Source organism: Anomalospiza imberbis, chromosome 6 (genome assembly GCF_031753505.1).
Source record: "Anomalospiza imberbis isolate Cuckoo-Finch-1a 21T00152 chromosome 6, ASM3175350v1, whole genome shotgun sequence".
NCBI lineage: Eukaryota > Metazoa > Chordata > Aves > Passeriformes > Viduidae > Anomalospiza > Anomalospiza imberbis.
Window position 1 is genome coordinate 45118906 of NC_089686.1, and position 20369 is coordinate 45139274.

Below are 20369 nucleotides of genomic sequence, written 5' to 3' on the forward strand. Positions count from 1 at the left end.
CTCCCAGAGCAGGTCATGGATTTTTACGTTTTTTTTGTTAAATAAAACTGGAACTTTGTCAAAGACCAGCAGTATGTAGGTGTCATCTAAAAAGGTGCTTGCAGGTGCAGCAGGCTATTTGTTTCATGATAGCTTTTGGAGCAAAACCGAAAAAAAAAGAGTAATTTTTCTAGAAATCAGTTTCTCCTTTCTGCCCAAAAATACTTCGGTTTTGTTTAGACTTAAGGGAACTGGAAGAGGTTAGGAAAAAAATAGAAAACATTTTCATGGGGAATACAGTTCACATTTTCATGTGAGCAGAACACATCATTAACAGAAATGGCTGAACAGTCCCCAGCACATCACAGGCCCTCACAACATGACTGCACCTCCACTCTCCTATCAAGCACAGGAGCACAAATGGACCCAAATGCTCACACCCAGTGTTTCCAGTTTCAGGAATAAGTTATAAATAAATACATGTAACATGAGTGTTCACTCATCAAACACTACTTAAGCCACTACTCAGCTGACAGACAGACACTTCAGTCTCGAAATTCCTCCACATTTCTGAAAGCTAAAGTTCAAAGTCGTGAAGTGGAAGTAGAAAAAAGGTTCATAAATTCCCTCTAAACTTCCTGGGACTGGCAGAAGTGGCATGTGAGTACAGACCCGAGAGAATCAATGCCCAGCTCCTCAGGAAGACGCTGGCCCTTGAGGAGGGAGCAGTCCCCAGGCACCATCACTCTGGGTACACAGAGGGGTTCCACTCAAACCCCATTTTTCTCTGCTAGGTGCTACATCATAGCTATTGCAGAGTCCTCAGTGCTGCTCTCCTGCTCCAGGCCCAGCCGGCGGATGGACTCGCTGTATTTCTGCCGCCCCAGCTCAATGATGGTTTCAACCTCATCAGCGATGTCCTGGCGGCCACTCTCTTTCATGGCTGTAATCAGCTTGCGCACACAGTCAGGATCCTCTGAGTTCTGCTGAGCCCACGAGAAAAGCATGTCCAGGATCTGCTTATTGAGGTCCTCTCTGAAGAAAGGACAAAAGACAGAAGTAACCAACATGCTCTCCTGAGTAGCAAACCAAAGAGACCTTACCTAAGTCCCAGCCATAGCTAGAGCCTTAAAGAAGCCATCCAGACACACAAAGCACTCAGTGGGCCTCCCTCTTTCCTACCCAGCATACAGGAGTTGCATGAATGTTTCTCTAAAAAATAGTTTCCTAATAGAAGTATCAAATTAAGGCACTCTGCTCTTGAATATAATTTCCTCACAGGAACACCAGTTTGACCATAACAAGTCTAATTCTCTCCTACTGCTTTGGCTTTTTGGTCAGGCTGCATGTCCCGTGATGTACCACAAGCTCTTTTTGAATAACAATGATATTCACTATTAAAGCCATAGATCATTTCTCTTTGTAAGAGATGGAGTCCGGCCAGGAATCCGATCATAGAACAAAACAGGAATGCAACTCAGCTGAACTACAAAGCTCATCAGGTTTGCTATTTCCCAATTTTGTTTTTCAAACAAAAAACTTTATTTTATAATGGCAAAAGAACATAATCAGTTTCCCATTATAAAAGGTATTATTTTCAGAAGAACCATTAGTCAACCCATTTTTAATCCAGTGAAACAATTACAGTGGAAGAACTTTCAACCAGCCAAGCATTGATGAATACTATTACACCGCAGATAGATGAACAGACATATACAATGCATCAGTGTTGATTACTGTGTCCTATTCCCACCTGTTATTGTATCCTATGCGCTCAATCTGCTGGTAGGTCAGGCCCAGGTTCAGGCCGATGCTCTGCCAGTCAGCTCCCACACGCCTAGCAATGCTCAGCAGGTTTGCCTGTGTCAAGTACCCAGTCTCAGCATTGCCCAGGTTCAAGGGAGGGAAGGAGAAGCCATACAGGGGACCGGGGTTCTCATCCCGGGGTTTCAGTTGCTGTGTCACAAAGAAGAGAGAGAAAGAACATTCCTTCTTTTCATAGAGGACAGTGTTCGGCCACTAAGTCTCCACTGTGAAATCTCCTTCCTTCTACTGGGGAGAAAGGAAGCACCTGGGGCTGAAGGGTCAGGCTGTAAGAGGCAAGGAGGACTTACACTGGCAGTGACCAGCAGTGCTTGCTGCCTCAGGAAAATATCATATTGTAATGCTCACAGTCATAGCTCACATCGGAAATTTCCTTTCCTGCATTTACAGAGACGTTTAAAATAAGCCACATCCCTGAAGCATGTTTGCCTCAGCAGTAAGAGTGCACTTAGTCTAGGTTTGTAGTTGAGGCTGCGTGTGTCAGAAAGGGTTGTGAGATCATCACACGTGATCGGAAGGGAAGTATTCAGCCTACCAAGGTATTTGTTGTTTTAGGCTTCTCAAATGCCACTTAAATTCCGTAAGCAAAAGTTGCATTTCTCACTGTAACATACAGCCCAGCCTTTAAAGCTCACAGCAGAATACCTACACTCAATGTCTATGTTCAAATCCAGCATAACTACCTCATCCTATTCCTTTCTTTTTTCCTGCTGCATGAGCTGTGTGACTAAGAAATTTATAAACAAAACAGACACTTCCCGTAACTACAGCAAGCTTCCTTGCGTACTACATTCTCATTTATTCAAAGGATCCACCCTCTCTGACTCTCTGACCACCCATCCAACAAGCCTGTGCTTGACAGGCAAGATGAGCAGGAGAGCTGAGACCACTCCCAGCTTTTCCTGTTCTCGTTTCAGAAGAGCTCGCTCACAGGGAGTGCAAAATCTCCACCATGACACGGCTGGGCAGCTATTTCTTGTGGTCATTCATTGCATGCCTTCTCATGGAGGAAACAAAATTACCTGAGCAGAAATGCCATGCTCTTGCCTCATCTAGATTAATTTTTCTGTAGGAGACAACTCACAGGCAGTTTGATGGGCAGAGTAGCAAGCCAGAGGGAGTCTGGACCTTTTCTCCTCCTGTTGGCATCTTCAGGGATGCTGTCTGGAACTGCCCCTCGGTAGAAAGAGACCTTTGCAAAGAGAAAGCATGCAGTAAGGCTCTGATTCAAACACAGTGGCCCAGCCTATTGGCACCATGTCTTTTCCGTTTGGGAAAGAATGAATGCAGCATTCTCATCTATCATCAGCCCACAAATATGGCCTCTCAATTATGTGTAACTGGGAGGAGCACTGAGGTCCATAAAGGCTGGACTTTCTGCCAGCACCCCAAAAATTAAGGGCAGGAATGTAAGTCAGACAGTTAAGTGATGAGTGAACCTTCAAGATTACACTTCTTGATTATTCAGTTTAGTCAGTGAAATGCAAAGCCAGAGAAAGAGGGTAGGAAAAGAGTAATGTCCAGCACTCAGAGATTATGATGATGAGTATTGTAAAAGCAATGATGAAGGAGGAAACAAGAAGTCAGTGTAATTGGTTGTTCACCTGGCCTTTTACAGCTTGGCCTTTTCTGTCCACAGGAGAGGTCACATAGATTTCCTTCATGTTCTTCAAGTGGGAGTAAAAAATAAATGAGAGACGTCCATCCACACAGTCAGGGCGATCTGTGCAGAGAAGGCAGGAAGCATTCAACTTGTGGAGAAAAAGTGTGCAGAAGCAGATCAGTCATAAAAATAAACCCACCTGCCTATTGCCCTCTACAGGTTTACAAGAGTATGAGAAGAAATGAAAGTCTGCAAACAGCACTTTCAAAAGGAAAAGTAGACAGAAAGGTTATGTGACCAGAGAATGTGACAAGTTCAATGTCCAGGGGCTGGCTGCTGTGAGTAGTGGGCGAGCTGGAGACAGAGAGGAATGCCATGGAGGAGTACAACCCACAGCAGAAACACATCAAGGGCCAGAGCAGGACAAGAGGGAGGTTGGTAGGAGCAGAATGAGCCCAGTACTGCCATACCCATATCAATGCTGATGCCACGCTCAAAAGCTGCAAAAAATTGCTCTCCCTCAAACATCTCCACCATGTCAGATGGCTCAGGTCCTCGATAGCGGTCCTGCAGCTTCTTCAGCACTGGGTCAACCTGACAAGGAAGACAGTGTTTGGTCAGAAGCACATCTGACCAACCCATGTTTCTTGTGATGTTCCTCTCACCTTTAGCAGGGTCGACTATTTAACATGAAAAGGATGTAAATAAATGAACAAAGACCCATTAAAAAAACATTTTCAGCACTGTCTCTATCTTTTAAACAGGTTTTTTCAACTTCAAAGGCAAAGAGGAATTTACTTGCTACCATATCCCAGTCACTGTTCAAATACATTTTCACTGCAAAAAGACACATGCTACAACAGCACACAGCTGAGGACACCAGAAAGCTCATTTTGGCTTTGTAGCCTGTGATCACAGTGGCAGTGCAAGAGTCAGGTTAGATTCTTCTTTCTATTTATAACATTAAACCTCTCTCACTCCATGACCATTCCCAGCAGGATTACAGACAGATCCAAACAGCCATCTCACTCTTGAGTGTCCTTGATGCCTCATCTGGAGTCAGTTTTAGCCCAGAACCCAATATAAAAAATCCTTGCAGATGTTTGTGTCCACAGGTCACTTCAACACAGGAACACAGGTAAAGAGAAGGAGCAACCGGGGTAGAGAATTAAGCAGAGCTGGATATGCAGCCCAGTAGTGGCAGTCTGATAAAATAACCCTCACCACACCAAGCTGCATTGCCTGCCAAGGGACACGTTCTCCACAGCTGCACACTCATACTCACACTAATCTGAAACAACACTGCTGAGGGCTGAAACTCCTAGGAAGAGGCAGCAGAAGAGAATGCGTGAGCACTTCCCGTCTCCTTCTTGACAAAGTCAGCCAGATAAGCTCACACTCACCGCATAAACTAACCTGATGTTGCATTAAAGCAGATTAAGGAGTGCTCATATGTTCTGTTCCAGTGCTTGAACTGAGAACAGCAAGAACATAAGGAAAATTACCATTTCTAACCACTCCAGCTGAAAACAAAGCACTGCTGCTGCCCACACCACTAGCCCATATCAGACAAGTGACGTGTAAACTTTGACTTAAATTTAAGGCAACATGTTTTACCTCATGTTTGCTGGGTTATAATAGCATATACATGGCCAGTAACTGTGGTTCAGCTGATTTTAGCAGCCCAGTCCTCAGGGTTTGCAGGGGAGGAAATCAATGCATGGCATTTACCACTGCTAGAATGAGTTTTTTTCTCCCCCCAGCTCCCTGTGAGTCAGTATCACAGCACCAACAGTGTGGTGACAGTATACCCCAGCCATGACTCTGGGGCGGTGAACAGGACTGTTTGGTGCACTGCTGCCTTTACATCCTACAAAGGGAAGTCTGGGAAGCTCAGGAGCAAAGCAGTGCAACCCAGATCAGACCTTGTGCTTGGGGACACACTGAAGCAGGACTTGCTCGGGATCCCTCTTCCTCTGCAGCGCTATGAAGTTCACCTGGTACAGACGCAGCCGCTCATAGACCTTCTTGGCAATGCCTCCAATGTAGGTCTTGGTGGTGTACCACAGCCAGTACCTGGAGACAAGGAATTAAAAAAGAAAGGAGGGACCCCACCCAGAGAAAGGTGCCAGTGTCACACCCACATGATTGGAAAGAATGACAGGTAGAGACAAAGTGCTACACTGGGCCTGACTTGCAAAAGGAAAAGGGAAAAGATAGAGTTAATGTCACGGCCTCTGGTCAGAGTGTTGGAAAAGCAAGGCAGAGGAACATCCCATCTTTTCCTCAGGACTAATCCTGCACTTACCAGGAGAAGTGAGTGACTTCAAACACTGCATAAAGATGGGTGAATTCCAGCACCACCTCACTGGTGATGTCATTCCAGGTTTGACCCTCCAGGTCACCATGGAGTATATGCAGCCTTGACCGATCCAAATTTAGCCCTAAAGAAACCAAAGATCAAGAGATGCTACATGCAGCAGAAACCTTTATTCATGGCTTTACAAACCCAGCCACAGGTTTGGGAGATTTACTTTTAAAGGCCACCAAATAAAGGTTCACAGCCTTCTCTCCAGCATCCAGGACTGAACTTTGGTCAAAGAAGAGCAGCAATAAAAGGACCAAGCTATCTCATGGCTTTTGGGATATTCTGGCAAAATATGCAGAGTTAAAATGATAGTGTGCTCGTTCCCACCAACAGATTCATTAGACAATTCTCATCACTGAAATCTAGGGTTATTAATTAAGTTCTAGCTCTTTCTAATGTACATGTCACAGACTTTTCAATCCTGATGCACTTCAGGCATACAAATACCAGCTGATATAATAATGAAGGCCATGTATTTCTTCACAAGAAAACCAGGAGAGGTCAAAGAAAATATAGTAAGGAGACTGAGGGTACTCAGCAAACAGAGGAATCCCCAGCATGACTGAGGCTGTTTTTGAGTTTTCAGAGTGGGGTGTGGCCAGCATACAATGCTGTGGCTCAGCACCTGATTCTTATGCAAGAAAAAGAGAAAGCAGACCCCTGGAGCAGATAATTTCTTACTTCAAGCTATTCCCAGTCATGAATCAAAGCCCTTTTGCAATGCATCTCCTCAGTGGGCAGGAGTGCCTCTGCAATCCACCATAACAAAACCAGCAGTTAAAATACACATGTGGTTTGGCAGAGAAATCCTTTTGCCAAGACCATTCTCCCAGCTTGTCTGGTCTGTGAACCCCAGCCCTGATCTGATGGACCTGAACTACCTTCAGCTCCCACTGCTCTGCACCACCACACAGTCAGCGGACACACCTTGCTGTTCCTGCAGGAAAAGCAGCAAGCTTTATTAACAACAGGAGGGGCAAATAAAAGTCTCTCTTCCCCTTTGTGGTTTTCCAAATATGGCATTTTCCTTTGTCAATTTTGGGAATAAGCTGACCTGTGACCCCAGGTGGAAGAGGCAGCTGAATTCTCACTGGCTTGAGAAAATCCACCGTGGAGTCCTGGGAGAGGCAGAGCAGGGGACTGGCTCTGCACCCTGCATTGGCTGTGATTTCCTGTATCTCTTCTGCAGAGACTGGCAGCACCTGGATGTGGCAGACAGCACAGTGAGCAGAGCAGTCAGGCACCAAATTCCCACACTGCTCACTCAGTTCCTCCAGTACCCAGCAGGCAAATGCTGCTTTTGTTGCAGGGCCCAGCAAGATTTATTTGCTGAGAAATAAAGCACAGTGAACCTTGGCTGAAGTCTGGCAAGCTGTTGGGCTGGGATGGACTTAAAGTATTACAAGAGCATCTAGCAGCTCTACTGAACAATTCATTTTAGTGGGGTAATTTTAGAATTAGATCCACATTAGATTCCCCCACCACCCCCAATTCTCACTGAGCTGTTTTCCTAGGGTTAGTTTTGCAAGGGAAAAAGAGGCATAATCTTTTTGTGTTCCCTTCATAGCAGCTACCCACTGGTCTGCTGGAGATCCCTTTCCCACACAGGGCAGGACAGAGCAAGGCCCACGTTGCAGGGAAGTGAAGAGAGAAGGTGATCTGAGATGGGTGAGCCCATGAAGCAACCACATCTAGACATGAATTATCCTAGGGCAGACATCTCTGCTCGGTTCTGTACTGAACACGAGAAAACAGCTGCACCAGAGCTCACCAAAAAGCATGCATACCTGCAGCTTGACACTACGAGGCTCTTTGGTGACTCCTGGAGGAAAGATCACTTTGATGTTTGGATCCACACTGGAAAAGAGCAATGTTCCCTCTGCTGGCACTTTGCATTCGTTTTGCACAAGTCGAGACACAACAAGGAACCAAGAGAAGTGAAGGACACAACAGTGGGCCACACACTTCTGTGACAGAGGACAAAGAAGGAAACATATAGGCATATAACTTAATACAATAAAAGCAGGAAAATGAGTACCAGCCAAGCAGAAGAAAGTACTAGACCAGGGATGAAGCATCGCAGGATGCAACTCATCAACTTCAGGAGACACACCTCCATGAGAGAGGAAACCTTGGAGCTGAAATCCACTACATTTTATTGCAGCTGGTCAAAACACAGCTCATGAGATATTTCAAATAGGTTCACTCTTTGCTGGGCACAATCAAAGAGAGGAACAGGAGCAAAGTGTGCCACTGGTAATTCCAATCCGCTCACCTCTGATTTTCTCTTCTGCTTCACTCTTGTTTTCAGATCATTCCAGCTCTGCCCACTGAAGGTCCGAACTACGACCTCATGCTGGTGAGGGGTTTGAGGTGAGATATATGGCATCCAGATCTGCACCTCCTGGCAAAAAAGCATTCCTGTGAGACACCAACTGAAAGGATAAAACCAAGGCCAGATCTGCACTGTGGCTTCTTATGCAGACGAGGGAGGGCAGAGCATGGCCTGTATGCAGGGAGTCAAAGAACCTGCTCTGCCCTGCAGTCTCTGGGGAGGCGACAGGAAATGTCAGGTCTGCTATGGACTGTGATGGCAGGAAAAGTTCAGCAGCATCTGAGCAGAAAGGGCAAAGCAACTTTTGCAGTGAGCTGCTGTCAGCCATGATGGGGCTGGTAGGTGGCATGACTACTCCCCAGCTTCAATGCAAACCATACAATCAGACTCTTAGAGAAGGATGTAAACCATTCTCCTTTCAGGCTAAGGCCAGATGCCAGACTGATCCTCTGGTAGAGCAGGGGGGATGTGAGTGAGAAAGGTTATAGCTCAGCTCAATCAGGAGCAGTGGGGAAGGCAAAGGTGCCAGATCAGCACAGTATCAGAGGCTGTGTCCTTTCTCTCTGCAGCAGTGCTTCTTTGAGAGGCAGTCCTGCAGCTACTTAAAAGCACTAGGGATGGGGGTAACTGTCTCACAGGTCCCAAAAGGCGCTCTCAGAAGACTCTACTGAGCTACTGCAAAGGCAGATTCATCAGGAGGTGACCTGGGTGTATCCTCACCTGCTGGAATTGGACCCCATGAGGCTGCAGCTCCAGGACTCTGCTGAGCAGAACATCATGGTGTCTCAGCTTTACCCACTGCGGATCTGGCGTGAGGGATCGGAAGTGGATCCGCAGAGAATCAGAGGCGGCCCCGGGCGGGAAGTAGAAATGGATGCCACAGGCCAGGACCACTCTGCAGCCTTCAGAGGTGACAGTAAAGCTTCCAGAAGACATGTATGAATTTATGACATTGTGCAGTGACTTCTGCCCTCCAAAAATCAACAGAAGAATCGCACACTTGTGTTTCACTGGCCTACTGAGGCCATAGGCTCCTATACATTCCTGCAATACCCACCACGCACCTTGTCTGTAATATAAATTCTTAATAACAGAGGCTTACCTGCCCTCTCCTGATGCAAGGAAGAGTCTTTTTAGCCTTCTGGTACTGGATTTATCTGTGGCAATAAGAAGATTTGGGTAGGAGAAGGAGACAGAGCTTACTTAAACCAATTTAGACAAAGAAAGGTTGAACAGTTTTGGCTTAATCCTAATCTGACAGAAGTCTCTAATGGAATCCCGGTCACACTGCAGTGGGCCCCAGAAGACACTGCAGCAAGAGGATGGCATGTGGCCTCGAGGTCCCAGGACATACTGAAAATGCTGGCTCTCCCCCAGGGAAACTCAGAAGCAGAGGGAATTCGAAAATATTTCAGTTTTCCTCTGCAGCTCTCAGGGCCATGTTTGATTGCCTGGGGCCATCCTGGGAATCAGTGCTTGCTCTTGTGAACATGAGCACCACTGGGAAACCCTGCTCAGATTCCTGCTCATTTCATCACCTTCCTCTTGGACAAATAGCTGCTCCTCTGCAGCCTGTGAACCTCAGGAAAGTCGGAGGTAACTGCACAGCAGAATGACCTCTTGCTGTTCTCTGAGGTTCTAGCATGAGCCATCACAGCCTTAGGGCCAAGCAGCAAGTCCAGGAACTGGTGCTCACCTCTGCTAAAAAGGCTGGACCCCTTTAGGGACCTCTCCTGATCTGTTTCCTGTGAGTCCCCTTTTAACTTCCACTGTGAAACCCAACCAAGAAAGCCCAATTCTAGGGACCCCTGAGCCCTTTAGACTGGTATGGGCCTCATAAAAACATAACTAATACTGTTTATATCCTTACAACTTAATAATTATTGCAGAGAAATAAATGCTGAACTGATTCCCCCCTGCTTGTCTTCTCTAATCCAAACCCATCTACACCCTGCTGGGCTGAGTGAGGGAACAGCTGGGCAGAACACACAGCAGCAGAAACCTTGCAATTACCAGCCTGCGGGGATGGTTCAGTTTCTCCCAAGGGATTGCCTCGGACGTGCACAAACGGCAGGGTCTGGATCTCAGCAGGGATGGCACGGAGGCAGTTGTTCTGCAGATCAAGTCTGGACAAGTTGGGCAGGCTGGCAAGAGAGGCAGGGACTGTCACCAGGAGATTGCTGTGGAGATGCAGCCGACGCAGAGACTTCAAATTGGCTGCAGGTTGGAACAAGAAGTGACCCCCCATCCGTGCTGTTAATTGCATTGCATATCAGCTCTAACCCTCCCTCTCTCCTCAGCCCATGTAAACACACACATAATGAGGGAAAAGCACAAAAGCTTAACATCCCTTTAGCTCACAAAATAAAGGAGTGCAAGGAATTAGCTGAGAGGCAACACAGCCTCCTCTGTCCTCTCCTTTTCAGCTACAAGTAAGACACTTCTGTAACAGCATCAAAAACAGCCTCGGTCACAAAGTAATACAGGACCCAGGAAGCTGGGCAGCAGAAGTCAGAGCCCAGTTCTGTGGACTGGTCCACACTGGACAGTGTGATTTCAAGCCCAGATTCTCATCCCATCAAACCTCAGCTCTTCTGCTACCCAAAACCAGCCAGGCCACATCCTCAGTCATTGTAAATTGTATTGAAATCTCAGCAGTGTCGCTGATTCACAGAAACAGGAAGTTTGATCCAGAGTTGTTAAGGCTCAAAGGCACTGACTGAACCGAGCATGATCCTTCTGGACACCCCTTCCATTTGGATCCAGTATAAAATATGCTAACAACTCTGGGGATAGAGACCAAGGGTCTCAGAGGTTGTACCAAAAGCTTGGCAAGCCCATGTCCTTCTCTTCCCCAATAAAATACATACCTAGGGATTCTGGGATGCTTAATAAGCGATTCCCAGAGAGATCCAACTCTGTGCAGTTGTGCAGATTCCCAACTTCTTCAGGGAGCAATTCCAAAGCATTTTCTGAGAGATCCAGATCCTGCAGCATTGACAGCTTCCCAATGCTCTGAGGTAAGTCTTTCAGCTGATTTTTCATTGCAGAGAAGAAAGTCAGTTTACTCAGACAGCCAAAGTCCTCAGGAAGTGTCACCAGGCTGTTGTGGCTCACCAGGAGCACACGGAGGCTGGGGAGGTGGAGAATGCAGCTCGGCAAGGTGGAGAGTTTATTGAAGCTGAGATCCAGGTGGGTGAGACACCTGAGGTTCCCAAAGTCTGGTGGCAAGCTTGTCAGGGAGCCGTGCTGATAGGAACCAAACTCATCCCTAGCAAGGCCACCTGGATGGAGGGAAATGGAAGAGGTCAGTATGCTACCAGGAGAGCTCACCAGCCTCATGTGAGACTCAGTTTCCTGATCAGTGAAAGGGGTGTAATAATGACGAGCTGTTATGAAATCAGGAGATGCCACAGTGAACCAGTACAGCTCTGCTAAACGCATCTGGAGTCAAAGCTCAGAACGAGCCAGGCCACCCCACACATTTACCACAATTCAGCAGGGTGGCCCACTGACCTCCAAGCCTTCCACTCTCCTTCCTCACTTCTTCCTCACTACTAGTGGCCAACACACAAGACTTTCGGGATCAAGGAAACAGTCCTTGCCCTCAATGATTATCCATGCTGTTGAGAAGCAAACAATCCTGAGGACTGAAGTCTGCCCTTGCAAGACTGGAGGGTACATCTGAGGAAAGAGCAGTGAAAATGCAGGAGAAAAAAGTAGGTAACTCAGTATTTTCTATGCAGACAGGAGGAAAGCAGTGAAAATGTGGGGGGAAAGGTAGGTAATTCAGTATTTTGTAGGGCAGACAGCACAGAGCGCGAAGAATGAAAGTTCCGTATCCCAGCTTGTGACACTCAAATTAGAGAAGGGCTGCACCCCTGGAAAATAACTTGAGAAAATAAAAGGAAACTTCCAAACTTTTCCACTCGTTCATTGTTTAATACTCCTTCTCTACTGTTTTCTATTTATATCCATATACAGCAGAGGGCACCAAACATTTTTTATGCTGCATAATGGTACAAAATGAGAACAACCAAACAGGCACATTGCACTTTGTACATAAGATCTTACTGAACTACTTTATTGCACTTCAGAATGCTCAGGATGTGTGTACATCTCACAAAACAAGACTGATAAAAGGTACTGCTGTTATTGCCACCTTACTAAAGGGGGAAAAGACAAATCATTCACATGAGAAATTTATGACAGATATAGAAACAAACCTCAGATTTTTCAGTTTTCAGGTGGAACCCTGAATTCTGCCCTGAAACTCCCCCTTTTTGTTCTCATTTATTTTTAAAATTCTATCTCCCAAAGAGCAGATTATTCAGTCTGATACAGAAACTGTATGAACTGTACTGAGATCCTACCACAATAAATAGATGAGACAGTCGAAGAATGATCTAATATTTATAGCTCTAACAGTTATTACACTTTGCCAAATTACATGCACACCCTGTGTCCTGCTTTAGATAAAATGTTGAACAGCGTTTTCTGGTCTGTCTTGATCTTTGCTAAACCTACAGTCACTGACAGTAAGCAAGGATTAAGCATGGATTGATTCAGACAGAAACACAACAAAAACAGCTTATTATACTTTCAAAAACTAAATAGGGGCTAAACATTCACCAAAAGATTCAACACCTTTGAATCCCCCTCTTCTTGCATAACTGCAAAAATGCTCTTCTTCTAGAGAATGGCTATAGAAAATGCTGCAGCATCAACCCAATGAGACTCCAAAAACCCAGTCCCCACACAGCTGTAAAAACAAAGGGAGGAAATAAGAGTCCAGAAGCTGTATCATGTTGAAATCTGCTTTCAGCTCTGAGCAAGGCTGAGCCAAAGCTGAGGTAATGGGCACTGGAACAAAATACTTCCAAGGGCAGTTTGTCCTGCAGATATGGAGAGAAAGATTAACAAAAAATCTGAGCCTAGAAAAGCTGGATGGTGATGGACCCCGGAATTTACCTTTAAGCACCAGGGATTTCAGGTGCTTTAGATGAGGAAGGCTGCCCAGTGTGGTGTCAAGGAGGCAATCATTGCTGCTGAGCCGGAGGAACTCAACCTGGACCACCTCTCCCTGTTGCTCCTTGAATAGTTGGAGGAAACGGTGGCAGCCATCAGGATAAACATCCAGGTTCAGTCTGTTGTCAGCAAGGCAGGAGCCAGCGAGGGCAGGAGCCCCCACAGTCCCCTCCTCGCACTCATCCCTGAGCCCCAGCAGCTCTGCCATCTTCTGCATTTCATCCACAGGGTCTAGACATGCTCTGACTTGCCAGGCAAGCAGGCACTGGCAGCACCACAAGGCAGCTGGGACAAGGAGAGGAGCAAAGATGGCTCTGAAAAAGAACACAGGTGCACAAATGAAGGCTCCTGCCCCAGTCCAGAGTGGCTGGAAACAGTTCATAATCACAGCAAGATGGCAGGAAAGATTACATGCATGCTACTGAAAGCTTTGGAGGCAAACAGCACAGAAATGCAGCATGACAGATGTCACAGGGACTTCTCCTCCTAGAGAAAACCTCTGAATTTTTCCAGCCAACATCTCAGCAGGGAATGGAGCAATTATGCACCTTCAGAATAAATACCAATATTAACTTTAAAAGACATAAATGTAAATGCCTATGCCTAATGCAAATTTCAAGATGCCTTAGTAGGAAGCTTTACAAGTAGAGAAGAAAACTGGGACAGGGAGAGCTGAGCCAGAAGTAGAGCCCAGAGGTGACTAACAGACTGTGACAGGTCCTCATCGAACGCAGTTGTGAAACCCAGTGTCAATGGGATAAAAGCAAATGGACAAAGGGCAGCAGAGAAAACGTGTCAGGGCCAGCAACAGGGTTAGAAAAGGCATGTTGGTAGTGCAGGAGTAACACCTCCTGAGCTTGGCAATTAAACTAGCTCATGGTGTGAATATCAGGAGCTCTTTGTTAACCCTGCCATGGATCGAACTGGTAAACAGGAGTTTCCTTTGAGTGATGCAGAATTAGAACAAAATTGGCTTTAATGTCCAAGACCAGCAGAAAGAAGATAATGCCCCAGCAACACGCTGAGGAGCAGCGCTTTTACTGTTAGCCTGTGGGACATGGCAGCACTGATGTTCCCAAGGCACAGTCTGGGGGAGGTGTCATCCCCTAAAAGGGCAGAAATGCCTCACTCTGAAAGGACAGAAATGCAAAGGCAAGAAGAGGAAGCAGAGCCCAGAGGCAGCTCACAAATTGTACTGGGTCCTCGTTGAACCTGGTTTGTGAAACTGAGTGCCAATGGGATAAAAGTGAAACTACTGCTTTAGTATAAAGGTGAGCATTTCTTACAAAGACATTGTGCACAACATGTACGCAGCCCTCTTACAGACACATGTAAGAATAAAGTCCATCAGCTATATCTTTGTAAAACTGTCAGTGGTGAAGGAATCAGAGGGCACCTCTGGAAGCCACAGAGGCGGCCTCAGGGGCAACAGACATGGATAGACATGGTGCCACAGACACTCTGAAACACACACAGCCCTGCACATGGACACGCAGCCCTGCACATGGACACGCAGACCTGCACATGGACACACAGCCCTGCACATGGACACACAGACAGTCCTGCACATGGACACACACACAGCCCTGCACATGGACACACAGCCCTGCACATGGACACACACACAGACCTGCACACGGACACACACCCCGCACATGGACACACACACAGCCCTGCACATGGACACGCAGCCCTGCACATGGACACACAAACAGACCTGCACATGGACACACAGCCCTGCACATGGACACACACACAGCCCCGCACATGGACACACACACAGACCTGCACATGGACACACAGCCCTGCACATGGACACACACACAGACCTGCACATGGACACACAGCCCTGCACATGGACACACAGACCTTCACATGGACACACACACAGACCTGCACATGGACACACACACAGACCTGCACATGGACACACACACAGCCCGCACATGGACACACACACAGCCCTGCACATGGACACACACACAGCCCTGCACATGGACACACAGACCTGCACATCGACACACACACAGCCCCGCACATGGACACACACACAGCCCCGCACATGGACACACACACAGCCCCGCACATGGACACACAGCCCTGTACATGGACACACAGCCCTGCACATGGACACACACACAGCCCTGCACATGGACACACAGCCCTGCACATGGACACACACACAGTCCTGCACATGGACACACACACAGACCTGTACATGGACACACTCAGCCCTGCACATGGACACACACACAGCCCCGCACATGGACACACACACAGCCCTGCACATCGACACACACCCCGCACATGGACACACACAGCCCGCACATGGACACACACACAGCCCTGCACATGGACACACACACAGTCCTGCACATGGACACACACACAGCCCTGCACATGGACACACACACAGCCCTGCACATGGACACACACCCCGCACATGGACACACACAGCCCGCACATGGACACACACACAGCCCTGCACATGGACACACACACAGACCTGCACATGGACACACACACAGCCCGCACATGGACACACACACAGCCCCGCACATGGACACACACCCCGCACATGGACACACACAGCCCGCACATGGACACACACACAGCCCTGCACATGGACACACACACAGCCCTGCACATGGACACACAGACCTGCACATCGACACACACACAGCCCCGCACATGGACACACACACAGCCCCGCACATGGACACACAGCCCTGCACATGGACACACAGCCCTGCACATGGACACACACACAGCCCTGCACATGGACACACAGCCCTGCACATGGACACACACACAGTCCTGCACATGGACACACACACAGACCTGTACATGGACACACACACAGTCCTGCACATGGACACACACACAGCCCTGCACATGGACACACAGACCTGCACATCGACACACACACAGCCCCGCACATGGACACACACACAGCCCCGCACATGGACACACAGCCCTGCACATGGACACACAGCCCTGCACATGGACACACACACAGCCCTGCACATGGACACACAGCCCTGCACATGGACACACACACAGTCCTGCACATGGACACACACACAGACCTGTACATGGACACACTCAGCCCTGCACATGGACACACACACAGCCCCGCACATGGACACACACACAGCCCTGCACATCGACACACACCCCGCACATGGACACACACAGCCCGCACATGGACACACACACAGCCCTGCACATGGACACACACACAGTCCTGCACATGGACACACACACAGCCCTGCACATGGACACACAGCCCTGCACATCGACACACACCCCGCACATGGACACACACAGCCCGCACATGGACACACACACAGCCCTGCACATGGACACACACACAGACCTGCACATGGACACACACACAGCCCTGCACATGGACACACACACAGCCCCGCACATGGACACACACCCCGCACATGGACACACACAGCCCGCACATGGACACACACACAGCCCTGCACATGGACACACACACAGCCCTGCACATGGACACACACACAGTCCTGCACATGGACACACACACAGCCCTGCACATGGACACACAGCCCTGCACATCGACACACACCCCGCACATGGACACACACAGCCCGCACATGGACACACACACAGCCCTGCACATGGACACACACACAGACCTGCACATGGACACACACACAGCCCGCACATGGACACACACACAGCCCCGCACATGGACACACACCCCGCACATGGACACACACAGCCCGCACATGGACACACACACAGACCTGCACATGGACACACACACAGACCTGCACATGGACACACACACAGACCTGCACATGGACACACACACAGCCCGCACATGGACACACACACAGCCCTGCACATGGACACACAGACCTGCACATGGACACACACAGACCTGCACATGGACACACACACAGCCCGCACATGGACACACACACAGCCCTGCACATGGACACACACACAGTCCTGCACATGGACACACACACAGCCCTGCACATGGACACACAGACCTGCACATCGACACACACACAGCCCCGCACATGGACACACACACAGCCCCGCACATGGACACACAGCCCTGCACATGGACACACACACAGCCCTGCACATGGACACACACACAGACCTGCACATGGACACACACACAGCCCGCACATGGACACACACACAGCCCCGCACATGGACACACACAGCCCGCACATGGACACACACACAGCCCTGCACATGGACACACACACAGACCTGCACATGGACACACACACAGCCCGCACATGGACACACACACAGACCTGCACATGGACACACACACAGCCCTGCACATGGACACACACACAGCCCTGCACATGGACACACAGCCCTGTACATGGACACACACACAGCCCCGCACATGGACACACACACAGCCCTGCACATCGACACACACCCCGCACATGGACACACACAGCCCGCACATGGACACACACACAGCCCTGCACATGGACACACACACAGTCCTGCACATGGACACACACACAGCCCTGCACATGGACACACAGCCCTGCACATCGACACACACCCCGCACATGGACACACACAGCCCGCACATGGACACACACACAGCCCTGCACATGGACACACACACAGACCTGCACATGGACACACACACAGCCCTGCACATGGACACACACACAGCCCCGCACATGGACACACACCCCGCACATGGACACACACAGCCCGCACATGGACACACACACAGCCCTGCACATGGACACACACACAGCCCTGCACATGGACACACACACAGACCTGCACATGGACACACACACAGCCCTGCACATGGACACACACACAGACCTGCACATGGACACACACACAGACCTGCACATGGACACACACACAGCCCGCACATGGACACACACACAGCCCTGCACATGGACACACAGACCTGCACATGGACACACAGCCCTGCACATGGACACACACAGCCCTGTACATGGACACACACACAGACCTGTACATGGACACACAGCCCTGTACATGGACACACAGCCCTGTACATGGACACACACACAGACCTGCACATGGACACACACACAGCCCTGCACATGGACACACACACAGTCCCGCACATGGACACACACAGCCCCGCACATGGACACACACAGCCCTGCACATGGACACACACACAGCCCCGCACATGGACACACACAGCCCCGCACATGGACACACACAGCCCTGCACATGAAGACACACCCCTTCCCACGGGCACGCACCCCGCATGGACACACGCAGCCGGGCCGGGCTGTCCGCAGCACCCTGTGCCCCTGCCCCGCCACCCCACGCCCGCTGTCCAGGCCCCGGCAGCAGCCGCAGCCGCGCCCCGTGCCCGGCCCAGCGCGGCCCTCTTGTCTCACCCCTCCGCACCGGCCCCGGCCGCTCGGCAGCCGGGGCTGGGCTGGGCAGGGCTCTGCCCGCCACTTCCTGAAAAGTTCTCGGGAGCTGCGCCGCGATCCGGGGCGGGACGGCACGGGGGAGGTGCCAGAGGCAGCGGGACAGGGGCCGGATGCTAAGGGGAACCGTATCCAGGCCTCCTGCTGCCACAGCAAGGCCACGAAAGGAGATATTTTCCCGACACGGTCACGGCCCCGGCACCGCAGCCCCTCCCGTTTCGGCTCCCCTAGGCTCCAAGGGAGCGGGAGGCACGGGCAGCTCCGGGTGTTGTGCTCATTCCAGACAAATCCAGGGAGAGAAATGGAGCAGGAGCTGCGAGCCTAAGAGGGCGCAGGGCTGGGGCTGCCCTGAAAGGAACTTTGTAGCCAGGTGGGGTTCAGCCTCTTCTCCCAAGCAACAAGTGACAAGACAAGAGGACATGCTCTCCAGGTGATGTCCAGGTTCAGGCTGGACATCGGGAAGAATTTCTTCATAAAAAGGGTGCTCAGGCATTAAAACGAGATGCCCAGGGAAGTGGTGGAGTCACCGTCTCTGGAAGTGTTTAAGGAAAGACTGGACGTGGCACTTAGTGCCATGGTCTAGTTGACAAGGTGGTGTTTGGTCCCAGGTTGGACTTGATGATCTCAGAAGACCTTCCCAACTGAATTCATTCTGGGACTCTGGATGCAAGCTGCACATGGCTGAGGGAAATTCCTCTTCCTACACATAGCAGACAGTAACCACTGACTACTGCTCCAAGCTCTGGCTCAGTATTAACACTCTTAGCCTGGTTGTTTTCTGCGAGCACCTGACCTACCACAGAAGCCCCAACACTGGGGATCTCTGGGCCACCCCCAGGGCAGCAAGGCAGGGACAGCCACAGCCCACACACAGCTCTGCTGCTGAACCAGCACTCCTGGTTTCTTTGGGTCCAATGGGTTTCAGCACAGTGTTAACTTTTTACTTCTATTCCATTTCCTCAGTGCAGGAAATCAAGTGAATAAGCACAGGTGGTGCACAGGTCCCGTAATCCCATGGCGAGACCTTGCCACAGGATTACCACCTCCCAGCGTCCCAGCCAAGGACAGCAGCCCTGTCCCTCCTGCGGAGAGCCTTGCCTCAGTGTGCTGTCCCACAAGTGGGTTCTGTCACCCAGTGTGCAAGAAGCCGACCCACACGTGGAGCTGAGGTATTTCGCAGGACCACAAAGTCATTCAGATTGGAAAAGACCTCCAAGGTCATTCAGGCCAACCCGTGACCAAACACCACCATGTCAACTAGACCATGGCACTAAGTACCATGTCCAGTCTTTCCTTAAACACCTCTAGGGAGAGTGACTCCACCATTGCCCTGGGCAGCCCATTCCGATGTCTAATCACCCCTTCTGTGAAGAAATTCTTCCGAATGTATAAGCTAAACCTTCCCTGACACAGTTGGAGGCTATATCCTCTTGTCCTGTTGCTAATTGCCTGGGAGACGAGGTTAACCCCTGCCTTACAACTTGCTTTCAGGTGGCTGTACAGTGCTAGAGGTCACCCCTGAGCCTCCTTTTCTCCGGGCTAAACAACCCCAGCTCCCTCAGCTGCTCCTCACAAGACTTGCGCTCCAGACCCTTCACCAGCTCCATTGTCCTTCTCCAGAGACATTCCAGCACCTCAATGTCTGTATTGGAGTGGCTCAGACCTGGACACAGGGCTTGAGGCGTGGCCTCACTTGTGCCAGGTACAGAGGGATGATCACGTCCCTAATCCTGCTGGCCACTCCAAGATCATTAAGTTCCCCCAGTGACCAAACACCAC

At 49.7% G+C, this 20369-nt stretch overlaps 2 protein-coding genes and 2 long non-coding RNA genes across 5 annotated transcripts in view; 2 read left to right on the forward strand and 2 right to left on the reverse strand.

The window, feature by feature from the left end:
* Positions 1-20369, reverse strand: part of IRF7 (interferon regulatory factor 7) — a 100833-nt gene that overhangs the window by 69016 nt on the left and 11448 nt on the right. The window lies entirely within an intron of this gene.
* On the reverse strand, positions 21-14136 carry PIDD1 (p53-induced death domain protein 1). 2 transcript variants are annotated; one of them, XM_068193835.1, is made up of 15 exons: positions 13081-14136; positions 10980-11393; positions 10123-10326; positions 9212-9266; positions 8830-9031; positions 8050-8178; positions 7562-7741; positions 6829-6976; positions 5715-5850; positions 5404-5482; positions 3877-4000; positions 3408-3526; positions 2888-2995; positions 1733-1935; positions 21-1014 (listed from the first exon to the last, which is right to left on the reverse strand). In XM_068193835.1, exons 1-15 carry the CDS (start codon positions 13517-13519, stop codon positions 777-779), a joined length of 2778 nt encoding a protein of 925 aa, XP_068049936.1. In that variant the 5' UTR covers positions 13520-14136; the 3' UTR covers positions 21-776. The 2 variants fall into 2 exon arrangements, with proteins under 2 accessions (XP_068049936.1, XP_068049937.1); XM_068193836.1 differs by having other exon boundaries at positions 5332-5482; positions 13081-13354.
* On the forward strand, positions 8175-8947 carry LOC137475953 (uncharacterized). Its single transcript, XR_011000157.1, has 2 exons — positions 8175-8347; positions 8378-8947. It is a non-coding gene; the product is annotated as an uncharacterized lncRNA (long non-coding RNA).
* On the forward strand, positions 11656-14218 carry LOC137475952 (uncharacterized). The gene is made up of 3 exons (XR_011000156.1): positions 11656-11828; positions 11890-13467; positions 14133-14218. It is a non-coding gene; the product is annotated as an uncharacterized lncRNA (long non-coding RNA).

Coding starts and splice junctions, on each gene's coding strand:
- PIDD1 (XM_068193835.1), bottom strand. CDS start 13,519: ATGAACTGTTTCCAGCCACTCTGGACTGGGGCAGGAGCCTTCATTTGT. Junction 11,394..13,080: donor GAAATCCCTGGTGCTTAAAG/GTAAATTCCGGG, acceptor CCCTCCATCCAG/GTGGCCTTGCTAGGGATGAG. Junction 5,851..6,828: donor TCTTCCACCTGGGGTCACAG/GTCAGCTTATTC, acceptor TGGTTTCTTTAG/GGCTAAATTTGGATCGGTCA.